The sequence below is a fragment of the Balaenoptera ricei genome, chromosome X, assembly GCF_028023285.1.
Source record: "Balaenoptera ricei isolate mBalRic1 chromosome X, mBalRic1.hap2, whole genome shotgun sequence".
Classification (NCBI taxonomy): domain Eukaryota; kingdom Metazoa; phylum Chordata; class Mammalia; order Artiodactyla; family Balaenopteridae; genus Balaenoptera; species Balaenoptera ricei.
In genome coordinates, this window is record NC_082660.1 from 106464593 (window position 1) to 106490625 (window position 26033).

The window sequence follows — 26033 nt, forward strand, 5'->3', positions numbered from 1 at the left end:
GCTTACCTTTCCCCAAATTGCCTCAGGAGGAAGGTTTGTTTAATTTTTAAAACAAGGTGTGTCAGTATTGCTCAAAAGACAAGGTAAATTATAACTCAGAACACTTGTTTTTTTTAAAAGACAGGTAGATATAATGGTTGTTTATATTTTCACATTCATTTGGGAAATTCCATAGTCATTTCCTATGACTGAAATATTATTTGACCTTCAGACTCTCTCTCCAGTTAGGAATACAGGAGTTAGGGTCCCTCAGTGATAGTAAAGAGAGAAAGTTGTGAACAAATTAGATTTGGGTTTTCTTCCACCTGGGTGCCTTCTGGTTCAAATGGGGTGAGAGGTTAGGGATTAGCTTTCCGGAGAAGCAGCCGGAAGCACGCTTGCCATCCCCCAGCCCCTAGAGTGACTGGGCAGCTCGCAGGGCAAGGAGACAAGGGTCCTAAACTCTTGGCTGCATATTCCAGGCGATCCTGAGTCCGCTGTTACTGAGCTACAATGCATTTGGTATAACCTGAGCTACATGAAGTGCGCTTGGCTGCCTGGAAGGAATACAAATCCTGACACTAACTACACTCTCTACTATTGGTGAGTACGCACGGGAGACTTACTGGAGAGGGACTGACTGTGATCGCGTTGGGAGCCTTTGCACCTAACCTAGTTAAAACAAACCCCAAAACGGAACAGCCTATTCTTTTCTACACATTGCTTCATTGGAAAATGCCATCTGCTTTTGGTGTCTCATTTAAAAAAAAAACAAACTCTTAAAAAATAATTATAGATTCCATATATATATGTGTTAGCATACGGTATTTGTTTTTCTCTTTCTGACTTACTTCACTCTGTATGACAGATCTTAGGTCCATCCACCTCACTACAAGTAGCTCAGTTTCGTTTCTTTTTATGGCTCAGTAATATTCCATTGTATGCTAACACATATATATGGAATCTAAAAAAAAAATGGTCATGAAGAACCTAGGGGCAAGACGGGAATAAAGACGCAGACCTACTAGAGAATGGACTTGAGGACACGGGGAGGGGGAGGGGTAAGCTGGGACAAAGTGAGAGAGTGGTAGTGTGTATATGGACATATATACACTACCAGATGTAAAATAGCTAGCTAGTGGGAAGCAGTCGCATAGTACAGGGAGATCAGCTCGGTGCTTTGTGACCACTTAGAGGGGTGAGATAGGGAGGGTGGGAGGGAGACGCAAGAGGGAGGGGATATGGGGATATATGTATACATATAGCTGATTCACTTTGTTGTAAAGCAGAACTAACACACCATTGTAAAGCAATTCTACTCCAACAAAAATGTTAAAAAAATTATAGATCCGCAAAATTAGATTGCAAAAATATATACAAAGAGATCTCATCTACCCTTCACCCAGTTTCTTCCAATGGTAACATCTCTTATAACCAGAGTGCAATATCAAAACCAGAAAATTGACATTGGTACAGTCCACTGACCTTATTCAAATTTCACCGGTGTTCCGTCCAGTTATTTGGGTGTGTGTGTGTGTGTGTGTGTGTGTGTGTGTGTGTGTGTGTGCAGGTCTATGCAGTTTTATCATATGCGTAGATACAGAATAGCTCCATTACCACAAGGATCCCTTGAGTTGTCCTTTTATAGCTACACCCACTTCCCTCCTGCACACCCTCTCCCCATACTCCTCTCCCCCAAGTCTCTAACCTCTGTCATTTCAAGAATGTAACTGGAGGGCTTCCCTGGTGGCGCAGTGGTTGAGAATCTGCCTGCTAATGCAGGGGACACGGGTTCGAGCCCTGGTCTGGGAAGATCCCACATGCCATGGAGCAACTAGGCCCGTGAGCCACAACTACTGAGCCTGCGCATCTGGAGCCTGTGCTCCGCAACAAGAGAGGCCACGATAGTGAGAGGCCCGCGCACCACGATGAAGAGTGGCCCCCGCTTGCCGCGACTAGAGAAAGCCCTCGCACAGAAACGAAGACCCAACACAGCCAAAAATAAATTTAAAAAAAAAAAGAATGTAACTGGAATGGAATCATACAGCATATAACTGTCTCAGGCTGACTTTATCTTTTTTAGCCTCTGCATAATACCCTGGAGATCCATCCAAGCTGTTGTGTGTATCAATAGTTCATTCCCTTTTCTTGCTGAGTAGTGTTCCATGATATGGATGTATTGGTTTGTTTAACCTTTTATTCACTGAAGGATATCTCGAGTGTTTCCAATTTTTTGCAAGTATGAATAAAACTACTATAAATATTCATATTCAGGTTTTTATGTGAACATCACTTTTCAGTTCCCTGGAATAAATGCCTTAGAGTGTAATTGCTGGATCATATGGTAATTGCATATCTAGTTTTATAAAAAAACCTGCCAAACTATTTTCTAGAGTGGCTGTACCGTTCGTTTTACATTCCCATCAACAATGTCTGAGTGATTGGTATCTACCTCTCAAAAGGAAACTTAAATCATTCCCAGGGTTCAAAAGTAGTTCAGTTCCCCACAAAATAACTTACATTTCATGTTTGTGACTATATCTACAAAATTTGTTAAAATTTTCTTTCTTTTCTAAATTAATCTTTCAACATTTCCTTTCTTTAGAGCCTAGAATTATTTTTTTTTAATTTTTGAATTTTATTTTGTTTTTTTAAACAGCAAGTTCTTATTAGTCATTGATTTTATACATATTAGTGTATACATGTCAATCCCAATCGCCCAATTCATCACACCACCACTCCCCACCCCCTGCCGCTTTCCCCCCTTGGTGTCCATACGTTTGCTCCCTACATCTGTGTCTCTATTTCTGCCCTGCAAACCGGTTCATCTGTACCATTTTTCTAGGTTCCACATATATGCGTTAATATACAATATTTGTTTTTCTTTTTCTGGCTTACTTCACTCTGTATGACAGTCTCTAGATCCATCCATGTCTCAACAAATGACCCAATTTCATTCATTTTTAGGGCTGAGTAATATTCCATTGTATATATGTACCACACCTTCTTTATCCATTCGTCTGTCGATGGGCATTTAGGTTGCTTCCATGACCTGGCTATTGTAAAGAGTGCTGCAATGAACATTGGGGTGCATGTGTCTTTTTGAATTATGGTTTTCTCTGGGTATATGCCCAGTAGTGGGATTACTGGGTCATATGGTAGTTCTATTTCTAGTTTTTTAAGGAACCTCCATACTGTTCTCCATAGTGGCTGTATCAATTTACATTCCCACCAACAGTGCAAGAGGGTTCCCTTTTCTCTACACCCTCTCCAGCATTTGTTGTTTGTAGATTTTCTGATGATGCCCATTCTAACCGGTGTGAGGTGATACCTAATTGTAGTTTTGATTTGCATTTCTCTAATAATTAGTGATGTTGAGCATATTTTCATGTGCTTCTTGGCCAGCAGTATGTCTTCTTTGGAGAAATGTCTATTTAGGTCTTCTGCCCATTTTTGGCTTGGGTTGTTTGTTTTTTTAATATTGAGCTGCATGAGCTATTTATATATTTTGGAGATTAATCCTTTGTCCGTTGATTCGTTTGCAAATATTTTCTCCCATTCTGAGGGTTGTCTTTTCGTCTTGTTTATGGTTTCCTTTGCTGTGCAAAAGCTTTGAAGTTTCATTAGGTCCCATTTGTTTATATTTGTTTTTATTTCCATTACTCTAGGAGGTGAATCGAAAAACATCTTGCTGTGATTTATGTCAAAGAGTGTTCTTCCTATGTTTTCTTCTAAGAGTTTTATAGTGTCTGGTCTTACATTTAGGTTCCTAATCCATTTTGAGTTTATTTTTGTGTATGGTGTTAGGGAGTGTTCTAATTTCATTCTTTTACATGTAGCTGTCCAGTTTTCCCAGCACCACTTATTGAAGAGACTGTTTTTCTCCATGTATATCCTTGCCTCCTTTGTCATAGATTAGTTGACCATAGGTGCGTGGGTTTATCTCTGGGCTTTCTATCCCGTTCCATTGATGTGTGTTTCTGTTTTTGTGCCAGTACCATATTGTCTTGATTACTGTAGCTTTATAGTATAATCTGAAGTCAGGGAGTCTGATTCCTCCAGCTCCGTTCTTTTCCCTCAAGACTGCTTTGGCTATTCGGGGTCTTTTGTGTCTCCATACAAATTTTAAGATTTTTTTGTTCTAGTTCTGTAAAAAATGCCATTGGTAATTTGATAGGGATTGCATTGAATCTGTACATTGCTTTGGGTAGTATAGTCATTTTCACAGTATTGATTCTTCCAATCCAAGAGCATGGTATATCTCTCCATCTGTTGGTATCATCTTTAATTTCTTTCATCAGTGTCTTATAGTTTTCTGCATACAGGTCTTTTGTCTCCCTAGGTAGGTTTATTCCTAGGTATTTTATTCTTTTTGTTGCAATGGTAAATGGGAGTGTTTCCTTAATTTCTCTTTCAGATGTTTCATCATTAGTGTATAGGAATGCAAGAGATTTCTGTGCATTAATTTTGTATCCTGCAACTTTACCAAATTCATTGATTAGCTCTAGTAGTTTTCTGGTGGCATCTTTAGGATTCTCTATGTATAGTATCATGTCATCTGCAAACAGTGACAGTTTTGCTTCTTCTTTTCCACTTTGTATTCCTTTTATTTCTTTTTCTTCTCTGATTGCCGTGGCTAGGACTTCCAAAACTATGTTGAATACTAGTGGTGAGAGTGGACAACCTTGTCTTGTTCCTGATCTTAGAGGAAATGCTTTCAGTTTTTCACCATTGAGAATGATGTTTGCTGTGGGTTTGTCGTATATGGCCTTTATTATGTTGAGGTAGGTTCCCTCTATGCCCACTTTCTGTAGAGTTTTTATCATAAATGGGTGTTGAATTTTGTCAAAAGCTTTTTCTGTATCTATTGAGATGATCATATGGTTTTTATTCCTCAATTTGTTAATATGATGCATCACATTGATTGATTTGCATATATTTAAGAATCCTTGCATCCCTGGGATAAATCCCACTTGATCATGGTGTATGATCCTTTTAATGTGTTGTTGGATTCTGTTTGCTAGTATTTTGTTGAGGATTTTTGCGTCTATATTCATCAGTGATATTGGTCTGTAATTTTCTTTTTTTGTAGTATCTTTTTCTGGTTTTGGTATCAGGGTGATGGTGGCCTCATAGAAGGAGTTTGGGAGTGTTCTTCCCTCTGCAATATTTTGGAAAAGTTTGAGAAGGATGGGTGTTAGCTCTTCTCTAAATGTTTGATAGAATTCACCTGTGAAGCCATCCGGTCCTGGACTTTTGTTTGTTGGAAGAGTTTTAATCACAGTTTCAATTTCATTACTTGTGATTGGTCTGTTCATATTTTCTATTTCTTCCTGGTTCAGTCTTGAAAGGTTATACCTTTCTAAGAATTTGTCCATTTCTTCCATTTTATTGGCATAGAGTTGCTTGTAGTAGTCTCTTAGGATGCTTTGTATTTCTGCGGTGTCTGTTGTAACTTCTCCTTTTTCATTTCTCATTTTATTGATTTGAGTCCTCTCCCTCTTTTTCTTGATGAGTCTGGCTAATGGTTTATCAATTTTGTTTATCCTCTCAAAGCACCAGCTTTTAGTTTTATTGATCTTTGCTATTGTTTTCTTTGTTTCTATTTCATTTATTTCTGCTCTGATCTTGATGATTTCTTTCCTTCTGCTAACTCTGGGGTTTGTTTGTTCTTCTTTCTCTAGTTCCTTTAGGTGTAAGGTTAGATTGTTTATTTGAGATTTTTCTTGTTACTTGAGGTAGGCTTGTATAGCTATAAATTTCCCTCTTAGAACTGCTTTTGCTGCATCCCATAGGTTTTGGATTGTCGTGTTTTCATTGTCATTTGTCTCCAGGTATTTTTTAATTTCCTCTTTGATTTCTTCAGTGATCTCTTGGTTATTTAGTAACGTATTGTTTAACTTCCATGTGTTTGTTTCTTTTACGTTTTTTTCCCTGTAATTCATTTCTTATCTCAGAGCGTTGTGATCAGAAAAGATGCTTGATATGATTTCAAGTTTCTTAAGTTTACTGAGGCTTGATTTGTGACCCAAGATGTGATCTATCCTGGAGAATGTTCCATGCGCACTTGAGAAGAAAGTGTAATCTGCTGTTTTTGGATGGCATGTCCTATAAATATCAATTAAATCTATCTGGTCTATTGTGTCATTTAAAGCTTCTGTTTCTTTTTTTATTTTCATTTTGGATGATCTGTCCATTGGTGTAAGTGAGGTGTTAGAGTCCCCCACTATTTCTGTGTTACTGTTGATTCCCTCTTTTATAGCTGTTAGCAGTTGCCTTATGTGTTGAGGTGCTCCTGTGTTGGGTGCATATATATTTATAATTGTTATATCTTTTTCTTGGATTGATCCCTTGATCATTATGTAGTGTCCTTCCTTGTCTCTTGGAACATTCTTTATTTTAAAGTCTATTATATCTGATATGAGTATTGCTAGTCCAGCTTTCTTTTGATTTCCATTTGCATGGAATATCTTTTTCCATCCCCTCACTTTCAGTCTGTATGTGTCCCTAGGTCTGAAGTGGGTGTCTTGTAGACAGCATACATATGGGTCTTGTTTTTGTATCCATTCAGCAAGCCTGTGTCTTTTGGTTGGAGCATTTAATCCATTCACGTTTAAGGTAATTATCGATATGTATGTTCCTCTGACCATTTTCTTAATTGTTTTGGGTTTGTTATTGTAGGTCCTTTTCTTGTCTTGTGTCTCCTGCCTAGAGAAGTTCCTTTAGCATTTGTTGTAGAGCTGGTTTGTTGGTGCTGAATTCTTTTTGCTTTTGCTTGTCTGTAAAGCTTTTGATTTCTCCATCAAATCTGAATGAGATCCTTGCTGGGTAGAGTAATCTTGGTTGTAGGTTCTTCCCTTTCATCACTTTAAGTATATCATGCCACTCCCTTCTGGCTTGTAGAGTTTCTGTTGAGAAATCAGCTGTTAACCTTATGGGAGTTCCCTTGTATGTTATTTGTCATTTTTCCCTTGCTGCTTTCAATAATTTTTCTTTGTCTTTAATTTTTACCAAGTTGATTAGTATGTGTCTTGGCGTGTTTCTCCTTGGGTTTATCCTGTATGGGACTGTCTGCGCTTCCTGGACTTGGGTGGCTATTTCCTTTCCCATGTTAGGGAAGTTTTCGACTAGAATCTCTTCAAATATTTTCTCTGGTCCTTTCTCTCTCTCTTCTCCTTCTGGGACCCCTATAATGCAAATGTTGTTGTGTTTAATGTTGTTCCAGAGGTCTCTTAGGCTGTCTTCATTTCTTTTCATTCTTTTTTCTTTATTCTGTTCCGCAGCAGTGAGTTCCACCATTCTGTCTTCCAGGTCACTTATCCGTTCTTCTGCCTCAGTTATTCTGCTCTTGATTCCTTCTAGTGTAGTTTTCATTTCAGTTATTGTATTGTTCATCTCTATTTGTTTGTTCTTTAGTTCTTCTAGGTCTTTATTAAACATTTCTTGCATCTTCTCGATCTTTGCCTCTATTCTTTTTCCGAGGTCCTGGATCATCTTCACTATCATTATTCTGAATTCTTTTTCTGGGAGGTTGCCTATCTCCACTTCATTTAGTTGTTTTTCTGGGGTTTTGTCTTGTTCCTTCATCTGGTACATAGCCCTCTGCCTTTTCATCTTGTCTATCTTTCTGTGAATGTGGTTTTTGTTCCACAGGCTGCAGGATTGTAGTTCTTCTTGCTTCTGCTGTCTGCCCTCTCTAGAGCCTAGAATTATTAACAACAGAACAAGGAAGAAAGGACCAGGCTAATCAATTCAATTCAGTAAAACTTTAGCACACATTGTGGGTAAAGCACTGAATGGGCAGCAGAGATAAGAAACATGTCTCTTCACTCCTAAAGCTTCAAATGTGGAGGAGACAGCACTGGGCACAATTGCCTATATAGAAATAAGAGTGCATGATGGAGGCTTCCAGAAGTGACGGTGGAGCTTGGGGTGGGACAGTGGAGCTTGGGGTGGTGGCGGAGTGAAGCTGAGAGGCTTTGATGAAGGGGGTGGACTGCCTGGATGGGGAGGAGTCTCCAAGGCTGGAGGTGGCACCGGGCAAGAGTGGTCTGAGGACGGCGGGCATTTAGTCTGTGTGATTCCATGTGGGGAAGCAGGAGATCTAGTGTTGGCAGTCTGCCCTGCACGTGCCCTTGTCCCCCTGTTTATCGCTCCTTCAGACTGTTTCTGAGAGAGTGGGGGGTGGAAGGCCTCGTCCAAGACTTCTGAAGCTATAGGATAAACATGGCCTTGTCCTGGAATGTCCATTTTGCCTGATGACTTGCTGTAAAGTATTTTTGGTATATGAAAACACTCATGGCTATATCATGCAATAGAACGCAAAACAACCACATGAATTTTTCTTTTCAGGATTGAGAAACATTTATTGAATCAAAATCAAATACTTTATTATCTACAAGCCAACATTGAACTTACTTTATTCAAGAATGAACACTCTGTACAAAAAAAGTATGCTTATAGTATAAAAATATCACATGAATTTTTTAACAAAAACCTCCCAAGTTGCCAGGGGGTTAGCATTCACTCTCCTCCCCTGTCCCCAGAGGTGCTCCCGGCCAAATTGAGAAGCACTGGAGGCGAAGCCAGACTGAGATTGTGCAGTTCAGTCCCCCCCACCCCTCAGGACAGATCATTCTCACTTGAGGTTTTGCAGTTTCACTTGCCCGCTTATGGTACCTGTTGTTTCTCCTTTACTTAAAGCCCTTCAGTGGCTCCCTGGTGGCTGCAGGATAAAGTCCAAACTCACCAGTGTGACCAACAAAGCCTTTTGTGCTCCAGCTCCTGCCCATCTCTGTAGCGTCAGTCTCGTCTCCCCCATGTACCCCCACCCCTCTTGCACCTACCTCCCAGCCCACACTGAACTTCTTCCAGTTCCTCAAAGTCGCTCTTCAAACACTCAAACAGAAGAGTGGCAGCCAAACCGAACGTTCAGCCAGAATAGCGGAAGCACTCTGCGTTCCCTCACAGCTCAAGCCTTGCCCTTGCATCTGGATGCCCCTTATTTGTCCTTCTTAGCTCAGACATCACTTCCCTTCCAGAAAGCCTTCCTTGACCTCTCAAGCCTAGATATGTGCCCAGTCATCATGTACCACGGTACCCTGCACCTTCCTGTGTCATAATACTCAGCACATTGTGTTGCATTTCCTGTTTACTTAGTGGTCACCCTCCCCAGACTGCCATCTCCCTTGAGAGCAAGGGCTGTGTCTTGTTTCCCCCTGTGCCTGATACATGGTAGGTGTTCCATAAATAGGTTTTGAATGTTTGGTAGGATCCAAAGTTAGACAACATTCAGGACTGGGGTGAGGACTTAGAAGGGAGGGATAAACAACTCAAGAGCATTATAGTTCATGAATAAAAACAGAGGAGGATTCAGTACATCTGCCTCCCGAAAGAACTGCTAGTGAAAGGGACTGAGAACTAAACCTTAAAAGGAGTAGCCTGGCCCTGATTATGTTGTGGTGAAGTCTGGAGAAAGCTGTTACTATAGGCTTTTTTTTTTTTTACATCTTTATTGGAGTATAATTGCTTTACAATGGTGTGTTAGTTTCTGCTTTATAACAAAATGAATCAGCTATATGTATACATATATCCCCATATCTCCTCCCTCTTGTGTCTCCCTCCCACCCTCCCTATCCCACCCCTCTAGGTCGTCACAGAGCACCGAGCTGATCTCCCTGTGCTATGTGGCTGCTTCCCACTAGCTATCTATTTTACATTTGGTAGTGTATATAAGTCCATGCCACTCTCTCACTTCGTCCCAGCTTACTCTTCCCCCTCCCCGTGTTCTCAAGTCCATTCTCTACATCTGCATCTTTATTCCTGTCTTGCCCCTAGGTTCTTCAGAACCTTTTTTTTTTTTTGAAGATTCCATATATATGTGTTAGCATACAGTATTTGTTTTTCTCTTTCTGCTTACCTCACTCTGTATGACAGGCTCTAGGTCCATCCACCTCATTACAAATAACTCAATTTCGTTTATTTTTATGGCTGAGTAATATTCCATTGTATATATGTGCCACATCTTCTTTATCCATTCATCTGTTGATGGACACTTAAGTTGCTTCCATGTCCTGGCTATTGTAAATAGAGCTGCAATGAACATTGTGGTACATGACTCTTCTTGAATTATGGTTTTCTCAGGGTATATGCCCAGTAGTGGGATTGCTGGGTCATATATTAGTTCTATTTTTCGTTTTTTGAGGAACCTCCATACTGTTCTCCATAGTGGCTGTATCAATTTACATTCCCACCAACAGTGCAAGAGGGTTCCCTTTTCTCCACACGCTCTCCAGCATTTATTTTCTGTAGACTTTTTGATGATGGCCATTCTGACTGGTGTGAGGTGATACCTCATTGTGGTTTTGATTTGCATTTCTCTAATGATTAGTGATGTTGAGCATTCTTTCATGTGTTTGTTGGCAATCTATATCTTCTTTGGAGAAATGTCTATTTAGGTCTTCTGCCCATTTTTGGATTGGGTTGTTTGTTTTTTTGATATTGAGCTGCATGAGTTGCTTGGAAATTTTGGAGATTAATCCTTTGTCAGTTACTTCATTTGCAAATATTTTCTCCCATTCTGAAGGTTGTCTTTTCATCTTGTTTATGGTTTCCTTTGCTGTGCAAAAGCTTTTAAGCTTCATTAGGTCCCATTTGTTTATTTTTGTTTTTATTTCCATTTCTCTAGGAGGTGGGTCAAAAAGGATCTTGCTGTGATTTAGGTCATACAGTGTTCTGCCTGTGTTTTCCTCTAAGAGTTTTATAGTGTCTGGCCTTACATTTAGGTCTTTAATCCATTTTGAGTTTATTTTTTGTGTATGGTGTTAGGGAGTGTTCTAATTTCATTCTTTTACATGTAGCTGTCCAGTTTTCCCAGCACCACTTATTGAAGAGGCTGTCTTTTCTCCATTATATATTCTTGCCTCCTTTATCCAAGATAAGGTGACCCTATGTGTGTGCATTTATCTCTGGGCTTTCTATCCTGTTCCATTGATCTATTATTTCTGTTTTTGTGCCAGTACCATACTATCTTGATGACTGTAGCTTTGTAGTATAGTCTGAAGTCAGGGAGCCTGATTCCTCCAGCTCCGTCTTTCTCCCTCAAGATTGCTTTGGCTATTTGGGGTCTTTTGTGTTTCCATACAAATTGTAAAATTTTTTGTTCTAGTTCTGTGAAAAATGCCATTGGTAGTTTGATAGGGGTTGCATTGAATCTGTACATTGCTTTGGGCAGTATAGTCATTTTCACAGTGTTGATTCTTCTAATCCAAGAACATGGTATATCTCTGAATCTGTTTGTATCATCTTTAATTTCTTTCATCAGTGTCTTATAGTTTTCTGCATACAGGTCTTTTGTCTCCTTAGGTAGGTTTAGTCCTAGGTATTTTATTCTTCTTGTTGCCATGGTAAATGAGAGTGTTTCCATAATTTCTCTTTCAGATTTTTCATCATTAGTGTATAGGAATGCAAGAGATTTCTGTGCATTAATTTTATATCCTGCTACTTTACCAAATTCATTGATTAGCTTTAGTAGTTTTCTGGTAGCATCTTTGGGATTCTCTATGTATAGTATCATGTCATCTGCAAACAGTGACACTTTTACTTCTTCTTTTCTGATTTGGATTCCTTTTATTTTTTTTTCTTCTCTGGTTGCTGTGACTAAAACTTCCAAAACTATGTTGAATAATAGTGGTGAGAGTGGGCAATCTTGTCTTGTTCCTGATCTTAGTGGAAATGGTTTCAATTTTTCACCATTGAGTATGATGTTGCCTGTAGGTTTGTCATATATGGCCTTTATTATGTTGAGGTAAGTTCCCTCTGTGCCTACTTTCTGGAGAGTTTTTATCATAAATGGGTGTTGAATTTTGTCAAAAGCTTTTTCTGCATCTATTGAGATGATCATATGGTTTTTCTCCTTCAGTTTGTTAATATGGTGTATCACGTTGATTGATTTGCATATATTGAAGAATCCTTGCATTCCTGGGATAAACCCCACTTGATCATGGTGTATGATCCTTTTAATGTGCTGTTGGATTCTGTTTGCTAGTATTTTGTTGAGGATTTTTGCATCTATGTTCATCAGTGATATTGGCCTGTAGTTTTCTTTCTTTGTGACGTCTTTGTCTGGTTTTGGTATCAGGGTAATGGTGGCCTTGTAGAATGAGTTTGGGAGTGTTCCTCCCTCTGCTATATTTAGGAAGAGTTTGAGAAGGATAGGTGTTAGGTCTTCTCTAAATGCTTGTTAGAATTCGCTTGTGAAGCCATCTGGTCCTGGGCTTTTGTTTGTTGGAAGATTTTTAATCACAGGTTCAATTTCAGTGAGTGTGATTGGTCTGTTTATATTTTCTATTTCTTCCTGGTTCACTCTCAGAAGGTTGTGCTTTTCTAAGAATTTGTCCATTTCTTCCAGGTTGTGCATTTTATTGGCATAGAGTTGCTTGCAGTAATTTCTCATGAACCCTTTGTATTTCTGCAGTGTCAGTTGTTACTTCTCCTTTTTCATTTCTAATTCTATTGATTTGAGTCTTCTCCCTTTTTTCTTGATGAGTCTGGCTAATGGTTTATCAATTTTGTTTATCTTCTCAAAGAACCAGCTTTTAGTTTTATTGATCTTTGCTATCGTTTCCTTCATTTCTTTTTCATTTATTTCTGATCTGATATTTATGGTTTCTTTCCTTCTGCTAACTTGGGGTTTTTTTTGTTCTGCTTTCTCTAATTGCTTTAGGTCTAACGTTAGGTTGTTCATTTGAGATATTTCTTGTTTCTTGAGGTAGGATTGTATTGTTATAAACGTCCCTCTTAGAACTGCTTTTGCTGTATCCCATAGGTTTTGGGTCGTCGTGTTTTCATTGTCATTTGTTTCTAGGTATTTTTTGATTCCCTCTTTGATTTCTTCAGTGATCTCTTGGTTTTTTAGTAGTGTATTGTTTAGCTTTCATGTGTTTGTATTTTTCACAGATTTTTTTTTCCTGTAATTGATATCTAGTCTCATAGCATTATGGTCAGAAAAGATACTTGATACAACTTCAGTTGTCTTAAATTTACCAAGGCTTGATTTGTCACCCAAGATATGATCTATCCTGGAGAATGTTCCATGAGCACTTGAGAAGAAAGTGTATTCTGTTGTTTTTGGATGGAATGTCCTATAAATATCAATTAGGTCCATCTTGTTTAATGTATCATTTAAAGCTTGTGTTTCCTTATTTATTTTCATTTTGGATGATCTGTCCATTGGTGAAAGTGGGGGGTTAAAGTCCCCTACTCTGATTGTGTTACTGTAGATTTCCCCTTTTATGTCTGTTAGCATTTGCCTTATGTATTGAGATGCTCCTATGTTGGGTGCATAAATATTTACAATTGTTATATGTTCTTCTTGGATTGATCTCTTGATCATTCTGTAATGTCCTTCTTTGTCTCTTATAGTTGTATTTGTCATACTCAGTGGTGAAAATAAAGTCTATTTTCTCTGATGTGAGAATTGCTACTCCAACTTTCTTTTGATTTCCATTTGCATGGAATATCTTTTTCCATCCCCTCACTTTCAGTCTGTATATGTCCCTAGGTCTGAAGTGGGTCTCCTGTAGACAGCATATGTACAGGTCTTGTTTTTGTATCCATTCAGGCAGTCTGTGTCTTTTGGTTGGATCATTTAATCCATTTAAATTTAAGGTAGTTATCGATATGTGTGTTCCTATTACCGTTTTCTTAAATGTTTTGGGTTTGTTATTGTAGGTTTTTTCCTTCTCTTGTGTTTCCTGCCTAGAGAAGTTCCTTTAGCATTTGTTGTAAAGCTGGTTTGTTGGTGCTGAATTCTCTTAGCTTTTGCTTGTCTGTAAAGGTTTTAATTTCTCCATCGAATCTGAATGATATCCTTGCTGGGGAGAGTAATCTTGGTTGTAAGTTTTTCTCTTTCATCATTTTAAATATGTCCTGCCACTCCCTTCTGGCTTGCACAGTTTCTCCTGAAAGATCAGCTGTTAACCTTATGGGGATTCCCTTGTATGTTATTCGTTGTTTTTCCTTTGCTGCTTTTAATATTTTTTCTTTGTATTTAATTTTTGATAGTTTGATTAATATGTGTCTTGGCGTGTTTCTCCTTGGATTTATCCTGTATGGGACTCTCTGTGCTTCCTGAACTTGACTGAGTATTTCCTTTCCCATATTAGGGAAGTTTTCAACTATAATCTCTTCAAATATTGTCTCAGTCCCTTTTTTTTTCTCTTGTTCTTCTGGGACCCTTATAATTCGAATGTTGGTGTGTTTAATGTTGTCCCAGAAGTCTCTGAGACTGTCCTCAATTCTTTTCATTCTTTTTTCTTTATTCTGCTCTGAGGTAGTTATTTCCACTATTTTGTCTTCCAGGTCACCTATCTGTTCTTCTGCCTCAGTTATTCTGCTATTGATTCCTTCTAGAGAATTTTTAATTTCATTTATTGTGTTGTTCATCATTGTTTGTTTGTTCTTTAGTTCTTCTAGGTCCTTGTTAAATGTTTCTTGTATTTTCTCTATTATATTTCCAAGATTTTGGATCATCTTTACTATCATTACTCTGAATTGTTTTTCAGGTAGACTGCCTATTTCCTCTTCATTTGTTTGGTCTGGTGGATTTTTACCTTGCTCCTTCATCTGTTGTGTATTTCTCTGTCTTCTCATTTTGCTTAACTTACTGTGTTTGGGGTCTCCTTTTCGCAGGCTGCAGGTTCGTAGTTCCCGTTGTTTTTGGTGTCTGCCCGCAGTGGGTGAGGTTGGTTCAGTGGGTTGTGTAGGCTTCCTGGTGGAGGGGACTGGTGCCTAGGTTCTGGTGGATGAGGCTGGATCTTGTCTTTCTGGTGAGAGCAGGGCCGCATCCGGTGGTGTGTTTTGGGATGTCTGTGACCTTATTATGATCTTAGGCAGCCTCTGTGCTAATGGGTGTGGCTGTGTTCCTGTCTTGCTAGTTGTTTGGCATAGGGTGTCCAGCACTGTAGCTTGCTGGTCGTTGGGTGGAGCTGGGTCTTAGCGTTGAGATGGAGGTCTCTGGGAGAGCTTTTGCCATTTGATATAACGTGGGGCCGGGAAGTTTCTGGTGGACCAATGTCCTGAACTTGGCTCTCCCACCTCAGAGGCACAGGCCTGATACCCGGCCGGAGCACCAAGACCCTGTCAGCCACACGGCTCAGAAGAAAAGGGAGAAAAAGAAAGAAAGAAAAATAAAATAAAATAAAGTTATTGAAATAAAAAATTTAAAATATATTATTAAAAATATACAAGTAATAAAAAGAAGAAAGAAAGAGAGAAGAGAGCAACCAAACCAAGAAGCAAATCCACCAATGATAACAAGTGTGAAAAACTATACAAAAAAAAAAATGGACAGACAGAACCCCAGGACAAATGGTAAAAGCAAAGCTATACAGACAAAAATCACACAAAGAAGCATACACACAGACACTCACAAAAGGAGAAAAAGGAAAAAAATATATATATATGTTAAAAAAAAGGAAGAGAGCAACCAAATCAATAAACAAATCTACCAGTGATAATAAGCTCTAAATACTAAAGTAAGATAAACATAAAACCTGAAACAAATTAGATGCAGATAGCAAACCCCTAGTCTACAGTTGCTCCCAGAGTCCACCGCCTCAATTTTGGGATGATTTGCTGTCTATTCAGGTATTCCACAGATGCAGGGTGCATCAAGTTGATTGTGGAGATTTAATCCACTGCTCCTGAGGCTGCTGGGAGAGATTTCCCTTTCTCTTCTTTGTCCGCACAGCTCCTGGGGTTCAGCTTTGGATTTGGACCCGCCTCTGCATGTAGGTCGCCTGAGGGCATCTGTTCTTCGCTCACACAGGATGGGGCTAAAGGAGCAGCTGATTCGGGGGCTCTGGCTCACTCAGGCCGGGGAGAGGGAGGGGTACGGATGCGGGGCGTGCCTGCAGCGGCAGAGGCCGGCGTGACGTTGCACCAGCCTGGGGTATGCCACGTGATCTCACAGGGAAGTTGTCCCTGGATCACGGGACCCTGGCAGTGGCGGGCTGCACAGGCTCCCGGGAGGGGAGGTGTGGATAGTGACCTGGGCTTGCACACAGGCTTCTTGGTGTCTGCAGCAGCAGCCTTAGCATCTCATGCCCGTCTCTGGGGTCCGCGCTGATAGCTGCGGCTCGCGCTGTCTCTGGAGCTCATTTAGGCGGTGCTCTGAATCCCCTCTCCTCGCGCACCCCAAAACAATGGTCTCTTGCCTCTTAGGCAGTTCCAGACTTTTTCACAGACTCCCTCCCGGCTAGCTGTGGTGCACTAGCCCCCTTCAGGCTGTATTCACGCTGCCAACCCCAGTCCTCTCCCTGTGGTCTGACCTCCAAAGCCCGAGCCTCAGTTCCCAGCCCCCGCCCGCCCTGGCGGGTGAGCAGACAAGCCTCTCGGCCTGGTGAGTGCTGGTCGGCACCGATCCTCTGTGCGGGAATCTCTCTGCTTTGCCCTCCGCACCCCTGTTGCTGCGCTCTCCTCCATGGCTCCGAAGCTTCCCCCCTGCCTACCCGCCATCTCCGCCAGTGAAGGGGCTTCCTAGTGTGTGGAAACCTTTCCTCCTTCACAGCTCCCTCCCAGAGGTGCAGGTCCCATCCCTATTCTTTTGTCTCTCTTTTTTCTTTTGCCCTACCCAGGTACGTGGGGAGTTTCTTGCCTTTTGGGAAGTCTGAGGTCTTCTGCCAGCGTTCAGTAGGTGTTCTGTAGGAGTTGTTCCACATGTAGATGTACTTCTGATGTATTTGTGGGGAGGAAGGTGATCTCCACGGCTTACTCCTCCGCCTTCTTGAAGCTTTCTCTCCAGTATCCCCTCTTGATGAATAAATTACAAAAAACTGGCCCGACCAAGTAGAAAGGCATTCTTCTTCCTCTGGGCTGAAGCGTTCTGGGCTGATGCAGCGTCTTGCCAAAGCTGACAGCAGATGGTGCTCGGGCTGGCTTTCAGCCCTTAGTTCATGCCTTGGTGCAGGGGATAATCTACAACCATGGGAGGTGGCGCAAGAAGCCATCCTCAGAGAGTGGGGGTTCGCTGGCACCTGGGGTGGGGGGGGCAGGCATCAGTAATACCACTTCTTGTCATACATGTTCCCAGAGTTGGTCATCAGCGTGGATGGACTCTTACTGTAACATAGACCTGTGCTGGCCAATACAAGGGCCACTAGTCACACATGACTGTTTATGTTTTAATTTAAATTAATTAAAATTAAATCGTATTAAAACTTCAGTTGCTCAGTCTTAGTAGCTAATTTCACATATGGCTAGTGGCTCCTGTATCAGACAGCACGGATCTCAGACGTTTCCATAATCCCAGAAAACGTTGTTGGACAGTACTGGTATAAATTCTGTATCTTTTGCCCTTACTACCCCGCAGCTTATTTGTTTCTGGAGCCACACTGCCCGGGTTCAAATCCTGGCTCTCTTTCTTACTAGCAGTTTGATTTGGGGCAAGTCACTTCTCTCTGAGCCTCAGTTTTGTAATCTGTAAAATGGGGGTAGTAATAATAGTGCTACTTCTTAAGGATGTGAGGGCTGTTATATGAAGAGTGTTGGGAGTTGTGCCTAACTGCTAACATTTATAGAGTAAGCACGCAATACATGGTGGCTATATTGTTTTTTATTATTCATCCCCACTCCCTTGCAGATGTAGCCAGTACACATAGCTGGCCTCTTGCCCAACCTCGCATAATTAGCGCCTAGCCCATACCTCTTCCTCCCTGCTCTCCCCTAGAGAGATCCTTTCCAATCAAAACAACAAAAGAAAGACACGTGGCTCATTCATAATCAAGCACTCAGAATTGGTTTAGGTACCAGTTTAAATCTTGTCAAACAAACTGCCAGAGACTGTTTCCCTAATCACCAGTCAGAAAAGGCGGAGTCATTTTGAAGCCCCGGGGCAATGACTTGCAGTCCTGCAGGGATAGTCTGGCACTGAAGGGAGCCTGACCTTAATAGCTACAGACTAGCCATGCCAATGAATTTTCGGGAATTTCTTACCATATTAATCATCTTCAGAGTGGGGAAATAGTCTTTAATTTGTCCATTTCCTCCTTATGTCTACAGTATGATTCTGTGGATTCCAGTGTTTGATTTTTAACAGGAAGCACTTGAATGCCTCCTATCTTAGGTTATCATCTAATCTTTCACAAAATTTCGAAAGTTGTCCATTCAAAACCGATATTTTTCCTTTCACTATTTTTTTTCTAAAGAGCAACAAAATTTTTTTTTAAATTTCATATCTGGGGTCCATGAGCATATATGAAATATTCAGGGTACAAAAATGGAAAAGGAATCTCAAAGGTTACCCATTAGAGGAGTTCCTTTCATTATTGAAAAAAATTTTACTTTCTACATAGTTTTCTTCAGTTATGTAAAAATAGTATCATAAGTTTCTTCAGTTTTTTATTTTTGGCTGTGGGTGGAAAACATTTCATACCTGTCTGATCTAAAAACTAGTCATGGCTGTAACTAAGCTTTTAAAAAACTGTTTCATTCATGAACCACAGGGGCCTACAACCACAAGAAAAATCTTATGTACTATCTCTTAAGGGACAAGGTCACTTTCTATATTGAAGCATTTCTTTGCACAGCTTTTGAAGAACTAAATACATTAGATCTGAATTTTTGTTTTCTTTTTCAAAAACGACATTATTTAGAACAGCTCTAGGTTTACAACAAAAGTGAGAGGAAGGTACAGAGATTTTCCATATACCCACTGCCCCCACAATTAATAGCCTCCCCTGTTATCGACATTCCCCACCAATAGTACATTTGTTACAATTGATGAAGCTACATCGATACATCATAATCACCCAAAGTCCATAGTTTACATTAGGGCTCACTCTTGGTGTTCTACATTCATGGGTTTGGACAAATGTATGACATATATCCATCATTATAATATCATACAGAGTATTTTCATTGCCCTAAAAATCTTCTGTGTTCCACCAATTCATCTCTCCCCTACCCCAACCCCTGGCAACCACTGATTTTTTTATTCTCCATGGTTTCACTTTTTCCAGGATGTTGTATAGTTGGAATCATACAGTATGTAGCATTTTCAGATTGGCTTCTTTCACTTAGTAATATGCATTTAAGGTTCCTCTATGTCTTTTCAGAGCTTGATAACTCATTTCTTTTTAAGGCTAAATAATATTTTGTTGTCTGGATATACCACAGTTTATTTATCCATTTGCCTACTGAAGGACATCTTGGTTGCTTCCAAGCTTTGGCAATGATGAATAAAGCTGCTTTAAACATCTATATGCAGGTTTTCATGTGCACATAAATTTTCAACTCCTTTAGGTAAATACCAAAGAGCACGATTGCTGATCATATGGTAAGAATATGTTTAGTTTTGTAAGAAACTGCCAAACTGCCTTCCAAAGTGGCTGTACCATTTTGTATTCCCACCAGCAGTGAATGAGAGTTCCTGCTGCTCCACATCCTCGTCAGCATTTGGTGTTGTTGGTGTTCTGGATTATGGGCATTCTAATTGGTGTGTAGTGGTATCTTGTTGCTTTAATTTGCATTTCTCTGATGACATATGATGTGGAACATCTTTTCATATGCTTATTTGCCATCCATATATCTTCTTTGGTGGAGTGTCTGTGAAGATCTTTGGCCCGTTTTTTAGTTGGGTTGTTTGTTTTATTGTTGAGTTTTAAGAGTTCTTTGTATATTTTGGATAACAGTCCTTTATCAGATGTGTCTTTTGCAAATATCTTCTCCCAGTGTGTGCCTTGTTTCCTTATTCACTTGGTATTATCTTTTGCAGAAGTTTTTAATTTTAATGGAATTCAGCTTATCAATTATTTCTTTTAAAGATCATGCCTTTGATGTTATATCTAAAAAGTCATCACCATACCCAAGGTTGTCTAGCTTTTCTCCTGTGTTATCTCCTAGGAGGTTTATAGTTTTGCATTTTACATTTAGGTCTGTGATCCATTGTGAGTTTAGTTTTGTGAATAGTGTAAGGTCTGTGACTAGATTCATTTTTTTTGCATGTGGATGTCCAGTTGTTCCAGCACCATTTGTTGAAGAGACTATCTTTGCTCCAATGTCTTGCCTTTGCTCCTTTGTCAAAGATCAATTGACTGTATTTATGGGAAAGATCTGAGTTTTATAAGACTGGATTTTGCAGCACAATCCCCTGGAGAATTGCTGTCAAAATGCTTATTCCTAGGCCCTGGACAAAACCTTCTAAGTAGTGTTCTCTGGGAGAGGGTTTGAGGCATCTGAAATTTTAAAATGAGCACAGATGATTCTGAAGTAAACAGGTGAAGGGTTTGGGACTCTTTACTCTTAGTTCATTTTCTAAATTGTCTTCCTTTTCTGCAGAACCTTTGCACTCCTCCCCTTGTGACTGATAATGTAAGGCTTGACTCTGTGTCTTCTGCCAGTTACTATAAAACAGAGTCCTTTGATAGCCTAGACAAAAATGTGTAATGAGCACATTGTCTGCCTGCGCTGTGCTAGATGATCATTGGGGAAAGGTATATGTAGAGGTTTTTTGAAATGGTAAAGAAGATACCAGCATTTAGAGCCACACAGTGGAGTAAGACACTGAGAAAGCTATTGTGTTCTGGAACATTGATCTGGCACTGGTTGGAGGACACTAATAAAGTCAGAGAGGTCAGTCTGGAGAAGCCATGAAGCCTCAAGTGATTAGGACATGAAACAGGGTGAGGGGACTATCATAGGAGAGAATCCCAGAAGCTTTGCAAAGGAAGAAGTAACAAAATTTGGTGATAGAATACAGGGAAAGTGAGGAGAGGTGATTTCAAAGGCTCTAATCGAGGAGCCCAGAGAAACTGAGTTCTGACTGATGGAAACTGGGACAGTTAGAAGAAAAGGCAGTTTGGCAGGGAAGAGGGGGCATCTGTTTTGGCTGTTGAATTTGAGGTGAGTGGAACACTCAAGTGGAGCAGTTAGAAATCTGGGACTAGCTCCAAGGCGAGAAGTCAGGATTAGGAATCCTCAGTGCAGAAATTCTAGTCAAGGGGTGGAAGTGATAAATGGCTGAGTGGATGAGGGAGTAAGAAATAGAGAGGGATATAAGCGGGCTGAGGACCAGATGTGAATCCTCTGAGAATAGGAGAAAGGAGAGGAGCAAGCCAAGAAAACAAGGAAGGAGCAGGCAGAGGGACCAGAGGAGAACCATGGGATTGAGCAGATGAGGCATTTTCAGGGAGCATAAAATTCCTCATCCTGGCCTCATACCATCTCCCACACAGAAGAGGAAAAAGAGTCAGGACCCTTCTAGTTTCTATAACTATTGAAAGTACCAATTCATGAAAAAGGAACATTCACTTCTTCCTAGAGTATGAAATGGAGCCACATTATAAAATAGCGCTTTAAAAAAATGCTACCCTGCCAGTTTGCAAATATGGCTTTTCATGGACATCTTCAGTCATTTAAAAACAACCAAACAAATAAACTTCTACCTTTGTTTCTTGAATATCTGGTTAAAAATAATGCAGAAGGTTGTCTTATTTTATCTTGCAGGCACAGCAGCCTAGGAAAAATTCTTCAGTGTGAAGACATCTATAGAGAAGGTCAACACATTGGTTGTTCCTTTGCTCTGACTAAGGTGAAGGATTCCAGTTTTGAACAACACAGTGTCCAAGTAATGGTCAAGGACAATGCAGGAAAAATCAGACCATCCTTCAATATAGTGCCTTTAACTTCTCATGGTACGTTTTAGAAGTCCTCTAAGACAGTGTGGATAAAAGTGGTTTTTTTTTGAACATCAATAGAAATAATAAAAAATGATGATTTTTGGTTTGAAGATCTTCACAGAAAAAAAGGGACTATATTTATGTATATATTTCTTTGCTCCTTTTTAAAGAAGCAAGCTTGGAAATTCTCATATTTATTGAGCACACATGCCACATGCTTTATCCTTGTTTACTTATGAGTACACTGAGCCTTAGAGCAAGTAGTCAGTTGCAGAACCGAGGTTAGAACCTGGGCTCTCTGACTCAAGATCTGTTCTCTTTTACTTACACTCCAGAGGATGATGCTGCAGAATAAATGTGACTTAATATAGTTCCTGGATAATCTGCCTCTTAGTTAAAAAAAGCTTAGACTGGAGGCGGAGTGATCAGGGGTGATATTCAAACTGTCTAACATTCTGGGTGACCCAGGCACTGATCAATCAGGACAACCAGTGCAGCCGAGTTTCAGCCCACTAGAAAGAGTCCTCAACTTAAAAACTTAAGAGACCTGCTTAAGGTCCTAGCTTCTTCACTTTGGACAAGGCATATACACTCTAAGTGCTTCCTCATCTGTAAAAGGGGGTACACAGTTCCTCTTGACCTCAGAGGATTGTTGTAAGGTCCAAATGATGTGAGCTGTATAAAAGCATTTTGTAAATCTCTATAGCAGAGTAGTATAAGCATCATGTTTATTTATTTGTTGTGATATCCCAACAGAGAGCTCAGATTCTGGCTAAGTGGTACACAGAAAATTTATAGGCAAATAATCATGAATTGACAGAGGTTTCCAAGTCTGTGAGTAGAACACTGTTTACCGCCGCTTCAGACAGCCATGGAAATGAATTCTAGTAGTGCACGCAGGGCAGCTTAGTTTGTAGGCCGGGGCAGGGGGTTGGGATGCGGGGGGTGTGCGGAAACTTGCCAAATAGGATCATCTGAAGCAAAGCCCTTCTCTGCCCCCCCCCGCCGCCCCCCAGCTTGGCAGATTGTCCTCGTTGGACCTTTTAAAGCTCATTTTGCTGCTCTTCTTCCTAGAGATTAGTGGTGATATAAAGGGAGATCCTGGGCTTCCCTGGTGGCGCAGTGGTTAAGAATCCGCCTGCCAATGCAGGGGACACGGGTTCGAGCCCTGGTCCGGGAAGATCCCACATGCCGCGGGGCAACTAAACCCGTGAGCCACAACTACCGAGACTGCGCTCTAGAGCCCGCAAGCCACAACTACTGAGCCCGCGTGCCACAACTACTGAAGCCCGCACGCCTAGAGCCTGTGCTCTGCAACAAGAGAAGCCACCGCAATGAGAAGCCCGCACACCGCAACGAAGAGTAGCCCCCGCTCACCGCAACTAGAGAAAGCCCACGCACAGCAAGGAAGACCCAATGCAGCCAAAGATAAATAAATAAATTAATTAATTAATTAAAAAAATAAAATAAAGGGAGATCCTTCTCAGCTAGAAGATGACGTTGTCAAGTTGTTTTATGTTAATTATCCATTCTCTTTTGTTGCTCGGTCTTAAGCATAGTTGACTCCTGAAAAACTAAATTGATTAGGCTAATTTTTTTTTTACTTTCTTTTAAATTGTGGTTATAATTATATAACATTAAATATACCATCTTAACCATTTTCAGGTGTACAGTTCAGTAGTGTTGAGTATATTCACATTGTTGTGCAACAGATCTCTAGAACTTTCTCATCTTGTTATACTGAAACTCCATGTCCATGAAACACTAATTCCCCCTCCCCCCATCCCCCTCCTCCCTCCCCCAGCCCCTGGTAATCATCTTCCTACTTTCTGTTTCTATGACTGACTACTTTAGGTACCTCATATGACTGGAATCATACAGTATTGGTCCTTTTGTGATGGACTTATTTCATTTAGCGTAATGTCCTCAAGTTTCATCCATGTTGTAGCATATGACAAAATTATGCTGTTTTTTTATTTTTAATATTTATTTATTTATTGGCTGTGTTGAGTCTTAGTTGCGGCACGTGGGCTCATTTGTTGTGACACTCGGGCTCCAGAGCACGTGGGCTCTGTAGTCGCAGCGTGCAGGCTTAGTTGTCCCATGGAAAACTATGCTAATGTTTTAATTGTGGTCTTTGATTGGCATAAGTGAGTGTCACCTGGGGAAACCGCTTGTACCTGATGTTCCTCGGTATCCATCACGTAGAGGCATATCTGGACCTAAGCACTTCTTTTCTTTACCCTCCTTGTTGCAGCTAGATGTCCTGATTATACCCCAGCCATGTCCTAACCAGGTGCAGATCAGAGTTTGTGTCATCTGGCAGACACCCCAAAGATGTTCCGTAGATACATTTACTAGGCAGTTTAAAATAAGCTCCCTATATTAATCGTGGCTAATCAGAAATTCTAGAACTGTATGTCTGATCATATAAGGCCATTAAAAGCATCAGCCCTATTTTGATTTACTTTGTGACCTTCGTTGTCTCTACCCATATGTGTATCTCATCAAAATAAACTCTGGAAGCTAATTTGTATTCTTCTATTTCTATCAGTGAAACCTGATCCTCCACATATTAAAAATCTCTCCTTCCAAAATGGTGACTTATACGTGCAGTGGAAGAATCCACAGAATTTTTATAGCAGATGCTTATCTTATGAAGTAGAAGTCAATAACAGCCAAGCTGAGACACATGATATTTTCTACGTAAGTTTTTTTTTGATAGTTGTTGTTATTTGGATATTTTTCTTTCACTTGAATTTCTTACAGTGTAATAAATTGAAATATCAATGAAATGTAGCTCTTAGATTTGTCATCTGATGATGATGGTGATGATGATGATGATGATGATGATGATGATGATGATGATGAAACTTCTCTGAAATAGAGTATGGTGAAAGGTTTGACAGTTTATGATAGCATTGGCTGCAAGATTCCAGCCATTCATTAATTCATTTGTTCAAACATTTTTTATTACGTGCCTACCATGTGCCAGGCACTATTTTATGTGCACATGACACCTGACGAAAAGAATTTTTTTCCCACGAAGCTTACCTACTAGAAAACAAGTGTGTAAATGAGCAAGCTAATTTTAGAGAACGAATGTTATGCAGAAAATTAAATGGGGATGATGGGAAGTCCTGAGGGAATATTAGGTAGGGTAGTCATCCATAGTGATGACACTTGAGGTGAGACCTCAAGTCTGAGATGCGTAGGAGCTAGCCATTTGACGATCTGGGGGCGGAGGGGGCAGCATGTACAAAGACTCTGAGGCAGCAATGAACTTGGCGTGTGTGAGAAAAAGGAGACTGGTGTGACCAAAATATAGTAGGAAGAGATGTCTGAGCATGAGGCTGGGGTCAGATTATGTAGATACTTGGAGGCTCCAGTACAGCCATTCAGTTTTCTTGGAGTTTGTGGCAACTAAAGTAGTCAGTACTGAGTAGTCAGTATTTTTTGGATTATGTACATTTACGCTATTTGTAATCTAATACAAAACATGCTAATTAGAGGTCACTGTGGGGCACTGGGCATAACAGGATGTGGCATAACCTCAGGGCCTCAGTCGCATTGTTACGCCTTACAGCAGAGGACATGAACTCGGGCCTCAAACATTTTTGTTTGGACCACAAACAAAGTGGGGTTTTGTTTGCTTGTATATTAAATTTGAATTTTTTACCCAGATTTAAAACTGTGGTACCTGACAGTGTAGTTGCCATAAGGTGGCGCCTTAGGACCATGGGGACTGCCCCACTCATTTGTGTGCCACCTGCCTGGGCCCTGTGTGCATTTGAGTTTTAGAGGTTAGAAACCAAGTGTATTATATTGGTTTTTAAAGGAGTCCTGAATCTCACATGTGGGCAGATTCCTTGGTCCACTTGCTTTAGCTCATCATGGGAGTTTCAAAAACTAAATTATTTTATTTACTAAAATAAGCCAGCATTAACAGGCTGTAACTCCAAGAGGGAGTGACCAGGTCCACAGCTGAGCAGACCTCTTCTGGACATTTGCAAATGAAGGCGTTTGCTGAAATAGAATAATCATTATTCGTACCAGAAACCGGAGTCCCCAGATAATGCCACAAAGGAAAAGGCAAAGGGCTTCCAAGTGGGGAGGGGGTGAGGCTTGAATTTACAACCAAGTGAGTTATCAGAAAGCCGAATATGCTTGACTATTCCAGCCTTTACTGTTCTCTTCTGTCTGAAATCCTGAGACACGTGCTGCTTGCATTACTCACTTGGTACTGAATTATGTCCTGCTAGTTACCCATGATCTCTACCAAAAAATATAAGCTCCTGTAGGGAGGAGTTAGGTGGTGTTTACTTTGTGCTGCTCCTGCTACTAATACCAGCTAACATATATTAAGCAATTACTATG

General features: G+C 40.4%; 1 protein-coding gene across 2 annotated transcripts in view; it reads left to right on the forward strand.

Annotated features, from left to right (window-relative positions):
* Nucleotides 1-26033, forward strand: part of IL13RA1 (interleukin 13 receptor subunit alpha 1) — a 67106-nt gene that overhangs the window by 13559 nt on the left and 27514 nt on the right. For both annotated transcript variants that reach the window (XM_059911149.1, XM_059911148.1), the window contains exons 4-6: nt 462-582; nt 21484-21671; nt 24211-24362. In XM_059911149.1, the coding sequence (XP_059767132.1) occupies nt 462-582; nt 21484-21671; nt 24211-24362 (461 nt within the window). The remainder of the gene's footprint in view (nt 1-461; nt 583-21483; nt 21672-24210; nt 24363-26033) is intronic.